Source organism: Mastigoproctus giganteus, chromosome 2, assembly GCF_048544385.1.
Source record: "Mastigoproctus giganteus isolate SK-2022 chromosome 2, ASM4854438v1, whole genome shotgun sequence".
NCBI lineage: Eukaryota > Metazoa > Arthropoda > Arachnida > Uropygi > Thelyphonidae > Mastigoproctus > Mastigoproctus giganteus.
In genome coordinates, this window is record NC_143576.1 from 16,998,151 (window position 1) to 17,012,159 (window position 14,009).

Below are 14,009 nucleotides of genomic sequence, written 5' to 3' on the forward strand. Positions count from 1 at the left end.
TCTTTTTGGAGCAGGTGGTGATTAAAAAATTAACAAGAAAAAAGGGAACTAATAGAGTAATCAATATGGGAGACGGAGACAGCCCACCGAGACATTAAACGAGGTCTTTTTTTCTCATCTATAACCCCCAGAAAACTCTTTCTAAGACGTGATTTTTTTCCCTCTTATGTGTCGCGGAGGGGATGGTGGAGGGAGGAAACTGCACCCGATATTCTACGCAGACATTCTCTTATGCAAATTGCCCTCCTGAGGGATGTTTGGAGCAGCCTTCTTCTTGCTTAAGGATCTGTCGACTGGCGAGTACGCAGTTTTAAAAGCTCGCGCATTTACAATACTCAGCTGAAAAGAATATTGATGACGAATAATTATTACGGATGTTTACATAATGTTGGAAACATATACGGTTGACGGCGATTAAAAACAACCCCATTGTCCTGTCGAGTCCGTCTTCATCTCATCTATCATAATCACCCCCTCAGGCCCGAACGACAGAATTCAAACGGAAGGGGATGGGGAACAATCCCAATCATTTTTTCTTTGAGACAAAAATCACACTTTGATAAGCAAGGTATGTAAGTTAGATTACATCTTTTTCTCTCCTTTAAGATGTTTTGTGTGGTACCATTAAAATTCATATATCGGGGCTGTGTATTTATGGTACACTGGTGCTGAATATATAAATATAATCTCACTGGTCGAGGGACTTATCAAATATGCATTGGTATTCAAAAAAACGGTCTGCTATTGATAAAAATAGAGCCAAACCTTCCTTTAAGCGTACTTGCCTGAACATTAAAAAGTCACAAATATACATTTCGAAATTTAGAATCTAAACTGTGTCCATACCTTTAAGCTATTTTACTTCATGGATGCCCACATCCCTTGAAAAATCTCCAGTTATACCTTTAAATAACGTAGTTATCTGCTTTGATCAAGTCTACACCCAAATAAGAAAAAATAAATAAATAAAAATTGCACATTAATAATTCATTAAGGACTATCAGACATTAAAATGAATTATTCCAAACATCTTGGTTTCGATGGAATTAAAGATGCTTTCCCAAACTCTATGACGTGCTCCACCCTTGGGAGAAAGCCAGAATTTATTCAGAAAACCGCGGACTATTAGAATAAAGCATAAAATAATTACACTTTTATTGCAAACTCTAAGACCAAGATACTTCTTTCTACAGGATTCACCAACGTCTCGTGGAAACTACAAACAGAATCATGTCTATGTTTAGGGCATACAGGTATCTGCTAATTCCTCGCACTGAAATATCAAATATTCAAACCTAAACAGCAGCTACTTTAAGATGAGCCACAAAGAATTCTATTTATTGATTACTTAAGACAAATAACTGTTAATCTTGCTTTCATTCTATCTATAAGAAGGCGAATTTTAGAAATCTAAGTAATATTTAAGATGCATAAATATTCATTTGGTTGTTTTTTTTTATGTACGTAGTTGTGTCTGTTTCTTATTATTACTGTAGTCGATTCAGGGGTTCCCAAACTGTACCATGGACCCAGAAGTGCAATTTCTGGGCTATGAATCCACCTACTATATAATCCTGTTTCAATTACTTCAAAGCGAAGTTTGGTTTTTGCTGGAACACCAGTTTTACTACTGTTCCAGTACAAAGAAAAGCAATTGGAAGGATTCTTGGAGTGCTACTCCTTCACAATCCAATCTGGTCTTCTGACAGAAAAGTTTGGGGAGCACTGAACTGGTTAATACTTTTAATACTTAGTGCATATTCGTTGTTTATTGTTATTTTATAAAGCGTAAACTGGGGGCATTTACCCCCTTTGTTTGTCTGACGTAACTGTGCTCTCTAACCGTTTAGTTCCAGGCCCGGCCGACCTCCCAAGCGAGCGACCATGGTTGGATTGAGCCACGGAAGTCCTAACCATACCATGCTGCTGAAGAAGTCTCGGCTCGATGGCGATTATACCGGCTACGAGAACGGGCATATTACAGGTAGGCGGAACTATGTGCCCTTTGTGATCATCAAAGTGAATTCATAAATATACTTTTAAATATTACAAAATCCTTGAGCAAATGATACCTTTTTGTAATTAAGAAAACAACAGCAAATCTGAACATCTGTTCAATCTTCAGCCTCCATATATAAAATGTTAAAATGTTTGATGTTTTTTTTGCATCCAAAGGAGAATGGTCTGTTTATAGATACAAGGCTCAACACATCAGTATGGGCTACAATCAGTCCTTTTGTGAAATAACGTGGGACAGGGTTAAAAACTTCGTGCTGTGTATACAAGAGGTGTTTATCAAAACTTCAACACGTGATAGGTAGTCGCGAAATGGGATTTGTGGAGCAGGACGTCTTGGGGATAGAAGGATGAAGGAGAGTATGATACACCAATGTCTTGTGGCTAAAATTGCCTTGGAGTTAATTCAAACATATCCTCAGTATTGGAGGTCCTCGCGGATAGCACAATGGATAGTGTGGTAGCTTTCACATCGTATGGAAGCGGCTTCGGTTCGATTCCCGTTGCCGACAGAAGTTGGTTATTACTTGAGGTCCAGAGAGACGCAACTTTTATGGGCTTTTCCAACCAGTGGCCAAGTTTATCAGTCTCCAGAAAAAGGAACAAGATTTTTTTCGTTTTTTTTCTGAAAATTCGCGTTTTAATCCTATAAAACAGAAAAAAATACACGAAATCTAAAGACAATATGCTAATGCCTTGTCGCTTTAGTTGCCTGAGTGAATATTCCAAACAACACATTCTCCATCCAAGTAAGGGAGCCATGCTGATCTGCTTTGGTAGCAGTTGTGTTTGACATTGTTTCATCAAACTATAAATCACAGAACTATAAAAGAGGAGGAAATAAGGGAGGAAATATTGTGGGCTCGCACAATGGTCTACTCGAACGCTGATCATTCGCTGAACTAATAGAAACTTTCCTGCTGAACTCCAATATTTAAATAAAGAACCTAATGGTCCCTAATGGTTGGTTTTAAGAATCCAACACTTCATCTTTTGTTGCGTATCAAAGTGGACATCTTGAAATGCAGACCATCATTATTAAAATTGGAATCAGCGAATTCCCCGAAGGAAAACAGTTCCAGCTATTCGTGATATTCAGCATTTCGCGTCGGAAGCAGCTCACTTTACCGCGTTATCCTTGGAAACAATCACGGTCCAGATCATGTGGAAGGATCTTGTTTCAGATAAAACGGGGACACCGAGCTACAAGGGACACTTTTATGTGGTATTTGAGACAATGGGTCAAGAGGGAGTGGGGAGAAATCGCAGAAACTCACATGACAGGTGCTCGGCCGCCACTGGACACGGAAATAAAGAAACAAAAAACGCTTACGTCTATGGTCGCTTTATGGCAGTAGCGGAGAAATAGAATACGCCATGTCATGCGCCGTCCGTCAAGTCAGCGGGCAAAGAATTACATGACCAAAAGGAGAAAAAAAAGCTGCATGTTAGTGAAGTGTGCACGTTTTGCGTTTTGTCACGGTCTACGAGAGATCGTCACTATGGCTCAATATAAGGAAGGGGAGATGAAAGGGGGTCCGCACGGGGGACAGTGTCGCTTTCACTGCTAGATGGCAGTGATAAGACACAGCAGCACAGCAACCCCGGGGTTTATCGCGTACTTTCCACGGGGCACTCCAATAGAAAGGCTAACAAAACAGGATGATTCCGATCATTTCTTGCGGCAGTGTGCCCGCCCTGCAGCTACGGCAGTGCCACATCTGCGACCACATCTGATCGAAGTGCCTGTGACGTATGGACAGCTTGATTGACAGGCCGATAATGGCTTCCCCCCGATTCTCTTATTCCCCACCCGTACCCAACTTTCCTACTGAAACGTGATGGGGTCATATCAGGGAGAACCTTCCACCAAGTTCCGGCTTTCTCCTTTTGTACTTAACTTGAAAACTTTGTTACGGTGTGAAACCAATGGAATTCTGCCCAACTTCGTTAGATGAAAAATATCTCGAAATTTACACTTGAAAGCTCGCCTCCTCGGAGGTCACGCTGGTCGCAGTTCTAGATATGGAACAATCGTTGTATTATGAGGAAAGTATATTCGGGATCGTTTTGTGGGAAGTCTTAAGCGGCCACGATGAATGTCAGCGATCATAAAAGTTTTGTGTCTTTGTTGGAAAAGAACTGGCTGCGAAGGGCCCTTCAGAAAGCAACCGAATCTAACAAAGAAATGGTGAAGTGAATATTCAAATGTACAGTAAACAGATGTTATGGACGTCTGATTTCTTTGGATCCCCCGTTTTCGTCGTTTAAGGGAGGGGGGACACAGACAAAAAGTATGCTTTTCTTTTATCGTTTGATGTAGACGCACTGAGTTGAATTGTGTGTAAACACTTTTGCTCAATAGAGGTGATTACCAACAGATGAAGATTACTAGTGACTCTATTGACATGACCATTAAAATTTCGAGCTAGCCAAATGATGGGATCTACTCGCTTTGCCGTTTGGATGTATCATTGACCTTTGCTCCCTGAAATGCTGCGAACAAAACATTGAGAAACTAAAATGAATGCGCAGGATCATTGAGACCATCTGTTCGTACGAAGATAATAACATATGGACCACGATAAGGTCTGGACAGCTGATTAAACATCATTTGATACTCGCCGGTTGAACTGGTCCAACTGTTCTGAATATGAACTGTGATTAGTAGCGTCTGTACTACGAGTAGTCGATCTGCCCATGCGCATGGAATATCAAATTACAGCGGGTGGAAAGTGATAACCAAGTATCAAGTCTTTTATTGTATACGCTAAACGTAGAGTTTCAGGTAAAAGTAATGCATTATTCACAGACTGACATATTCAAATATCTCGGGCAAATAACGGCCACAGTTCAATGTCTATAATTAAATAATCTATTAATTCCCACTGAATTGAGACAGTTAAGCATCTTTGACTCCTGTTTATGGCGGGGATAAGAAATATATTCCAAATACAAATAAAATCTTAAGATGTTTCTTATTGTACTTGTCGCGAGCCAAAGTATAAGAGATCCCACCTCATTATACATGCGACAATCTGCTTTCGTCCATTGGGGTTTTGGATTCTTTCTACAATATCATTCATATGGCCCAGTGGTCCATATATACTTGACACCGAAACATATGTTGGTTAAGAGAGAAAGTGAAAAATCAATAATTGCTCTGATAAGAATCATTGTTTCCCAGAGGGCTCTTACTGCTTGTTCCTTATCGGCATGCAGTTCATGGAATGTTAAAGGGTAACAGTTTCATTGATTTGAGAGATCGACTTTGATGGGAGTATTTATTAGCTCGAATTAGACCTTAGAACGGTTTAAAAAAATAAAACAGAAGAAAAGCCATTAAGTAAGAAAGGCTAAGAATAAAGTTAGTGAAATGGTTTATTTATCCTCGCTACTTAATGGATTCATTTAGATAATTTCAACAAAGGACAGAATAAATATTCATGCGCGTTTGGAGATACGTACTTTGCTAAATAGTCCTCGATAAACAGCGAGGTATCTGACGATCTTAGAAGGAGAGATTACATAAAAACAGTTTTAATCTTTTGTGTGTTTCAGTCGACAACAGTTTCCATTAGGTTTATCCCTGAAATTTATCACCCGCATACTGTATTCCTCTTAATTCATGTCAGTTTATTCCCCCCTAGTTGGCCACCCACGTGTGGTACTAAGAGCTTTCGCCCACGGAACGCTTTCTAGAATTTACAGAACTGTCTCCATGTCTGAAGTGTCAGTCATAAATCTTTCTTTATTCTTTGTGTCTTCACGATGAAACCAAGTCCGTCCTTTGCTACTCAATAAACCAGTCTTTCTGCCAAACAGGATTCTTTACCTGTTAATAAAAGATTGTTTTCAATTCTTCAAGTCCGCCTTGCTTCTTAAAGAGAGTTTCTTAATTTTGGCAGCTTTCATTGCTTAGTCATGGCTGTCAGCAGTATGGTAGTAAAGGAATGTTCATCGATATTTCATTCTTTCCTTTCTATTCTTCCATCTTTCATAGGTAATGAAACAGCTCAAGGACATAAGGCAAACATAAAACATTCAATTGCAGAAAAACGGTTTGCCCTTTGCTCGTCTGTCATTCTCACAAAGATAATGGCTGTATATTTTCTTGATTCGGTTCTCCCTGCATGAGCGAGAGGAAATTTACTGAATCGGTATTTGAGAGGTCCATTTGTGAAGCAAAACTGGGTGGTACAAAACCCACTCCAGGTTCATAAACGCGAGTCTCGTTTCTGCTACCAATTATAAATAAACTCCATATAATTCAGCTTACTTCAATCCCAAAAATAAATAATTAATAGACAAGGCTAAGTTGAAATATAGTACGCCTATCGGTATATTAATTAATTCCTGGTTTTCCTTGTACGTACACCAAAATCAAAATCGAAAAGAACGCTGTTTCACATTCTCTTTAAAATGCACTTGCTTCTAGGTGATGGCCCTTCCAAGATGATTTGAAATACTCAATGAAATAAAAATATATATATTTTTTATGAAGTGAAACCACCATAAGTTTTCAAGAAGACAAGAATGCTGTCGTATTTCGTGGTATCACGTGAATTTGAACCTACAGGTCGTTGTTGTAAGGTTTTAGGCGCATCAGAAACTTAAACCCTTAAACCATATTGCACCGGATACTGTACATAAGGTTCTGTGGTCGATTTGCCTGCTTGCTGGTCAAAAAACCCGAGTTTCCGGGAGAAAAAACCATGCCGGCCGAGACCTCTTAACTCTACCATTTGTGAATAAAAGCCCACAAAAATTCTCCACGTCACTGAGGGGATTCGAATTCAGGTCCTTTCCATCCGGTATCGGCAAGATGGTGCTTACATGCACCATACGATAAATGCAAATCTAATTGGCCCCATTTTCCCCAAAGGTACTTTGACGCAATATCATGGTTTTGAAGATTTTTCTGCTTCTTTTTTGTACCTGTCTGCATCTCACTTAAAGAAAATCTTCCATCGAAGGAAAAGAAGCTAAGACTATAAGAGGAGATAAGCTTCTAATATAGGAATTTCGACAGATTACTGTTGAAAGTAAAGATTGCCATTATTAATTATTGTGGCATTATTGAAGACAGCCATAAGTCCAAATAATCTCCGAAATATCGAAGATTATTTACTATTTCCTTCGAGTGAAATATCTTAATATAAAGAATTTTAAACTCTCTGATCCACTAATTTTCCCACTAAGACATATTCACGACCCCCAATAAAGCCGAGTGTACTCAATGCCCCTATAGCATTGACTTAATTTCTTTTTAGGAAGTGGAGAGGATATTAAAAGCCAGAATTCTTATCATTTTCCATTTAGAGATAATCTAAACTGTCTGGTAGTTTTTAGATACTTTTAAAAAGAAAGTTTATTTTTGTATTGTGGTTGAGCTGCCCATCAGCAAATGTCTTTACAACTTCATTCCATTACTTTGTTTTTCCAGATCTCTCTGTTCCATATTTCCTGTGATAATTTAGTGTTTCGGTGCGATAATAGGATCCACTTAAATTTGCTGCGGTTTAACTTGAAAATGAGTATTGCCTAAAGATACATCGATGCCAATGGTTTGTAGCTGCCTGATGAGATTAAGGAAATTAAAATAGACCCGGCGACGGTATCATGGTTTGGTAAATATTATCACTGCACCCCCCACCGCTTTATTTCACTCTTCCTCCCACTAGTCTAACTTTTTTATTTATTTTTGTGAACTTGGTTCCCGTCCAGGAAGCTGAGGCGATCCTGGCGAAGACTAGCCAGAGAAGCAATTTCAACTGCTTGGCTCACTTGCTAATGGCGTGTACAAGGAATGTTGGATCCCACCGGGGGGGGGGGGGCTGGATCTGCAGCCAAGTAGCCAGAAGAACAACACAACTCTACATAAACCACACATTTCTGGCATTTACATATAGCACTGTTTTCTTTTAAAGGGTACTAATGGCGCAGTTGTGGGAGCCACCGATGGCGCCTTGCCCCAAACCCTATGTACGCTGAGTTCCCCTCATCCCCATTAAACTCACCTCCAGACCCTACCTCGGTATTATTTCGGACTAAGTTTTGCCCCACATGGCGACCGTGTATCTGGTTGGCACCAGACTCTTTCAACAGGACAGCGCCCCATGTTACAAGACCTGCATTTTACAGGAATGGTTCGAGGAGCGCATCCAAGCATTTTGTGTGCTCCCCAAATCCCCGACATCAATGCCATCGAACATTTGTGGGACGCGGTAGAGGGCAGCATTCGCCGGCGCCTCGTTCCGTTGCCGAACTCTAGAACGTCCTTCTGTCGAGCTGGTCGAAGACACCTGAGGACACCTGCGGTCTCTTGAAATCGATGCCACACCGAGTGAAAGGGGGTTATCACATCGGAAGGCTGCCCAACACGCTATTAGGGAGGTGGTCATAATGTTTTGGCTCACGAGTGTATATTATCTTAAGACTCTTGTTTTATTGTTGTAATAAGGCAAAAAATAATCCGAGGATCAAATGGTTTGGAAAGTTTAGGCCATATATCATACATATGTGTTTTTATATCAATGTCCAAAAGATTAGAACAAGTTATACATAAATGTAAGTACTGTATTTAGGGAAATTATTTTTTTGCACTTTCTCCGAAAAGTTCTGCATGAACTTTATAAAACGATGAAGTTAAAGTTTTGTCAAGAAATGGGAGTATGAAAGATTTTTAATCTCAGAGGAGAAACTTTACACTCGTGAACTTTGAGTTGAATCCCAATCTCCAAGAGTCATCTATGGTGACTAATTGCGAAAAAAAAAAAGAAGTCCTCTTGCTTTTCCTGCCACATCGACAACATTTCATGATGACATTGTGCCTTTTCCTTCTTCTGGTAAGGGATTAGAAGCCTGGTATCCCATCTAACAGATATTTACTCATATGCAACTGTTGATGGATGATGTTCTCCAGAGATCTTACACTAGTTTGCAACTCTGCAGCTTCAATTTTTGCAACACTCTTTTGTTAGAGCAGTTGCTGGGGGTCGCGGATTTCTTCGTCATGCACTGAAGTTCTTCCACATTTGGATTGTTTATGCCAATATGCAATAACACTGTAACCTGAGCAGTCTTCTCCATAAACAGCGACCATTTCTTTTGGATCGTTTTGGATGTTTTCCCTTGCATAAAGAGGAAAAGAATGACTGATCTGTATTCCACTTTATCCATTGTGACAGCTTCATTCAGTGACAAAATGGATCCCATTTTGACACAGATGATTCGCTCCCGGAAGCGATTAGGAAGTCAATGACCCTGGCGACTAACACAATGATTATGATCGCAGTTCTGCAACGACCTGTGGAAAACATATGGGTTCCAATCGATGGAAAGAGTTTCCTTAGGCCATGGCTAAATTAGATTAAAAGTTTCCTTTTAATGCCATGACTGGATCTTGGAAGTTGGTTTTGGAAGAAAGTTGTACGGTATTTTTCTGTAACATCTGGTTATTACACACATAATACATTGATGCCTGATGAGCTTAGGTGCCTTGGCGTATAAACAAAACACGAACTATGTCACACGCGGAACATTCCTCTTTTTTAAAGAGATTCTTCTCTAGCCGATTATGAACATCATCAGACGTTTAAATCGCTCAATTAGGGAGATCCTACTCCATTTTCTCAATTCATACCGAATTGAGAAACAGCCGAATTGGGGCCGGCACATAGTATGACGCTCTCTGGTTCCAATCGTTCAGTTCAAAAATTTACCTACTCTTACGCATCTGCAAAAGAAACTAACTGGAATGTTTGGTAGATTCTATGGAGACAATGCAAAGGAAAATTACGCAAAAGTAATTCAAAAAGCCGCCACCTGAGGGGAAGAATCCTTATTGCATTTTCCAAATTCGAAGATGGATGTTCCCAAACGGTCTAACGGTGTAAAGAAAGGCTTATAAAGTGTAATTGTGCACTTAACAAACAAATAAGATTCAGAATTAAAATATAGATGGAGAAAGAGGGGTAATTACAGTATCCTGTAGCTACACTGATAAGTAAAACAACATAACAATCTCGTTAACAGCAATTATATCTTAAGAAGTAAAATGAATCGAAGAATAAACATCTTAAAACAACCAAGGAGAGCAAAATGCGAGGTAATCAGAGACCAGTTCTCTAAGAAATTACGAAAATAATTACACGAGCCTTCTTTTAATGGGCGCCCAACAGCTTAATGATTTCGAATAAACTAATAATAATAAAGCGTGTCCCGCAAGAGAAGCACAAGGTCAGGTTGACACTCGCTAATGTCCCTCGTTTTACAAAAAGGAAAATGGCGATTATTCCACTGCTAATTACAGAAATAAGTTCTGACTTAATTCTACGAGCCTGTTGAGAGATCTGCCAGCCAATTAGGATCCGCCATTTTGAACGGGCAATGGGAACGTTTTAGAATTACTATTTAATTAATTTAAAATAATTTAATTTTAAAATTAGGAATGAAATGAAGCACCAACTATAGAGATGACACTTTACAATGCAATTTAATTAAGCAGCCAGTGAGTGTGTGATCTGAACTTGCTGACCTGAGGTCCAAGTACCTCCTGTGTCCATTGGAAGGACCCTGACTGAAAAAAATCAGAGATCAGAAGCAAGTTTGCTCATCTCCTAGATCAGATATCGATGGGAAGTCGCCAAAGAGCACAAATTCCATTCTTGGCCTGGAATGTGCGCTTTGTATAGAAGAGTAATGATCTCCAGATTTCCAATTTTAAGACCTCAGCGTGTCCATTTAAAAGCTCACACTCCACTGTCGATAAGGATGATAAATATAACCAGAACATGCTTCTAATTTAAATTACACTCAGGAACTGGGAGGTATTCTCTTCTTAGAATTGGAAGAATTAGAACAGTGGGTGGTTATTGATAGAAAAGGATACAACCTTCAACGTTTTATAATTGGCATTCTGAATGTTACCATAAAAACATCAGGAGAGATGAAGTATCTCACTGGCAATTTCAATATCGGACACCATAAGATGACACCCAAGCAGTTCTTGAGATCTCAGTAGCCACAGGAATCCCATCTGACTTAATGCAGACAACACAGTCTCAGGAGAGCCAGGACCAGTAAGCCAATATTCTATTTACAGATGATTTCAGGCTCAGTCTCGAAACTGATTATGAACATGTTGCAATCCATGAAGAATATTTAACACGTTCATATTCCTTCAACATCGGTGAAATTGATAACTATTGTGGCAATGGCCTTGAGTTGCATCGTGATGGATGGTTCCACCTATTTCCTCAACTTAAAAATTATAGAGCCGATTTCGTAACTTAAGCTTTATCTTTGAAAATAAGTGGGATTTATGACAAAAGGGCTTGTGAACAGCAGAAGAGCTCTTTGTGAGAGTTGTCTGTCATGTGTGGTCAAACCTCCAGTGAAATGCCTGAATTATGCAGGATTAGTATCTCCTCAATTTTGGGTGATCATCATCATGATATTGATTAATAAGCTTGGTGGTCAGAGCCCTAAATGGACAAATTTAGGAAGCGAACGATTGTCAATGAAAGCCTTAATTTTTAATAATCATGCACGTGCGCAGCATTACGAAGCGTCTTATATAAACACTCTTCCACAAAGGAGTGGATAAAATGCCACCAACTAAATATTTTTCAAGATATCTCACATTTTATAGCTGTGACTTAACTTTTTGGCTCCAGTATTCTTTTTTTAAGTTCATTGTGAACATTAATTCATTCAAGTTCATTAATCCCAGCCTAGCATACAGAACTCCTTCAGCAACACCATTTTTTTCAGTTCAGAGTTAATCTCGCACCACGGTCCAGTAGTTGAAGTGGCTCTGTACACCAAGCCAAAGTTAATTCCTTTGTTCACCGATATTTGCAGACTTACTACGCATGACGTCACACACAGAGATTAAAGGATAAGCTGCAGTCTTGTCCACATTTCCTTGTTGGTAGTAGCTGGTGGAGTTGTGATAACCAAATGACAAAAATCCCGTAACGTAAAGCATAATAAATTGAATTATTTGCCGAAGTATCACAGCCATACAAATGGTATAATCCAACATGAGGTTGACTGCTTTCAGTGGCTTATTGATACGCTTGTCCATAGGTAGCCAACCAGTACGCTCCCAGTTAAGGGCTGTTTCATTTTATATTCTTTTTAATTAGAGATGATCCCCGAGCGTAGTCAGACTTTAAATCTTCCCATTATGTGTACCACTGCGTACCGAATTATTATTCCACGTGTGGAACCGTCCAGAAAGATTTGAGTTTGGTGTGTCTGACCGTCAGAGGGAGAGCGTGTTAGTGGTACTTCCTGTCACACTGCTCTTTCGCTCTCCCTCTATCGGCTGACAGTTTTAAAACCGCCTGGAGGGAAACGACCATGTTAACAGATGATGACTCACAGTGCACCACTACAGAACCGCTCGCATCGAACAATACCGTTGTCAAAAGAAATACGGTCTTTATTTTATGACATTGCCCATTGTTTTGTGTGTTCGGTGGAAAAGTGCACGGTGCCGTTTCCAATCAGACATCGCTGAAAGCACCCAGTTAAAATGGTCCCTGAATCACTCTAATGGGGGAGGGAGCGAAACAATAAACGTACATTAAAATAAAATAATTTATCTCTCTGGCATTGTGTTATCTTTAGTATTCGGTCCTTCACATTATTTCATCTCCAAATTAATTTCCGACGCATTTTCCCCCCTCCCCTTAATGCACTTTGTCAGGATTCAAATAGGAATGACAAAGTCGATATTATCCTTACGTGGGCCTGCCACATGTGTCACGCATCTTCCGCTTATTTGCAGGTGGTAAATAAGAATCATATTGATTCCACTTTTAACTTCTACTTTAAGAAGAGATAAATAAAATAAATAATCTTTATTATTGCTGAATCTTTATATAAAGATTATTTATTAAACAATCTTTGTTAATTGTCAATAATTCATTCGGATTTAGTTTCAAAGGCCTGAAGGATCGATGCGAAGTGGAACTCTTTCTGTGGCATAAGCTGTTGGCTTAATGTTGGAAGGAGTACTTTTCTGGGAGGTTGAGGAGGGTGGAAGAAGTTGAGATTATTCTGAAAACGTGTGGGCATGTTGGCACTTGAACTTCAGGCAGTAGGATCACAGGGTATTCATTATACTGAGTTTTATTCATTAAACTAAGTCGTAGACTGAAAGCAATGCATCCAGGATGTAGGGGCTAAGGCACTTAATGAAAATGAGTTGTCTTAACTTGGCCTGCAGTATTTGATGGACGCAGGGAGTTTATAGCATTTATAAGTTATTGTAATATAAATGATGGAGAGGTCATCAACAGGAGCAAGCTCAGAGTGTTGAAGAAGTAGTTCTGCAGGAGTGGAATTGGCTTTGATTATTGCAACGTAGTCCATCTAGTTATGTGGATCAAAATTTGAATTAATGACGGAAGAATGACTGGAAACAGTATGGCGCTTTTCTCGTAGACAAGGTAGCATCTGTATAACTTTTATAGCTGATGCCTTGAGTCGGTTGAAATAGCTTTTGCTCTGGAATACAGGATTCGATCTTGGGGTGTGACAGCGATTTTCCACTACCTGTGAATGGACTGCTTATTGTCAAAACTGCACGATAAATCTTTGGTCGACTAAGCTGTAGTTCTTGGAGAAACGCGCATGGTTTGGCCGACGCATAGAGAGTGAGTGTATTTATTCATCTTGTGATTAGATCAACTGCGAAGATGATTGGATCACATCCTTTAAGAACGTGCCTTGGAATAGACTGCACTGCCTCAAGGCACTTATTGGGATCAAGAAAAGTCGGAGAATATATGACCTTCTTCTCCACAGTATTATAGCAATTGAAGTTAGGCATAGGCAGTAACAGAAGTAATGCAATTAGGTCGTGATCTGATTTGAAGTTTTCTGATGGAGTGTCGTCTCTGCAAGCACCCGAACACAGAATCAGGTCGAGACAATCCCTCTAGTGCCTCTAGTTGGTTCATCATTGATAACTGGAA

The 14,009-nt window shown here is 39.6% G+C and overlaps 1 protein-coding gene across 4 annotated transcripts in view; it reads left to right on the forward strand.

Annotated features, from left to right (window-relative positions):
• Positions 1–14,009, forward strand: part of LOC150089187 (dachshund homolog 1-like) — a 279,932-nt gene that overhangs the window by 141,857 nt on the left and 124,066 nt on the right. For 3 of the 4 annotated variants that reach the window (XM_090388287.1, XM_090388294.1, XM_090388303.1), the window contains one exon: positions 1,851–1,984. In XM_090388287.1, the coding sequence (XP_090244413.1) occupies positions 1,851–1,984 (134 nt within the window). The remainder of the gene's footprint in view (positions 1–1,850; positions 1,985–14,009) is intronic. The other variant, XM_090388311.1, reaches the window with a different exon arrangement.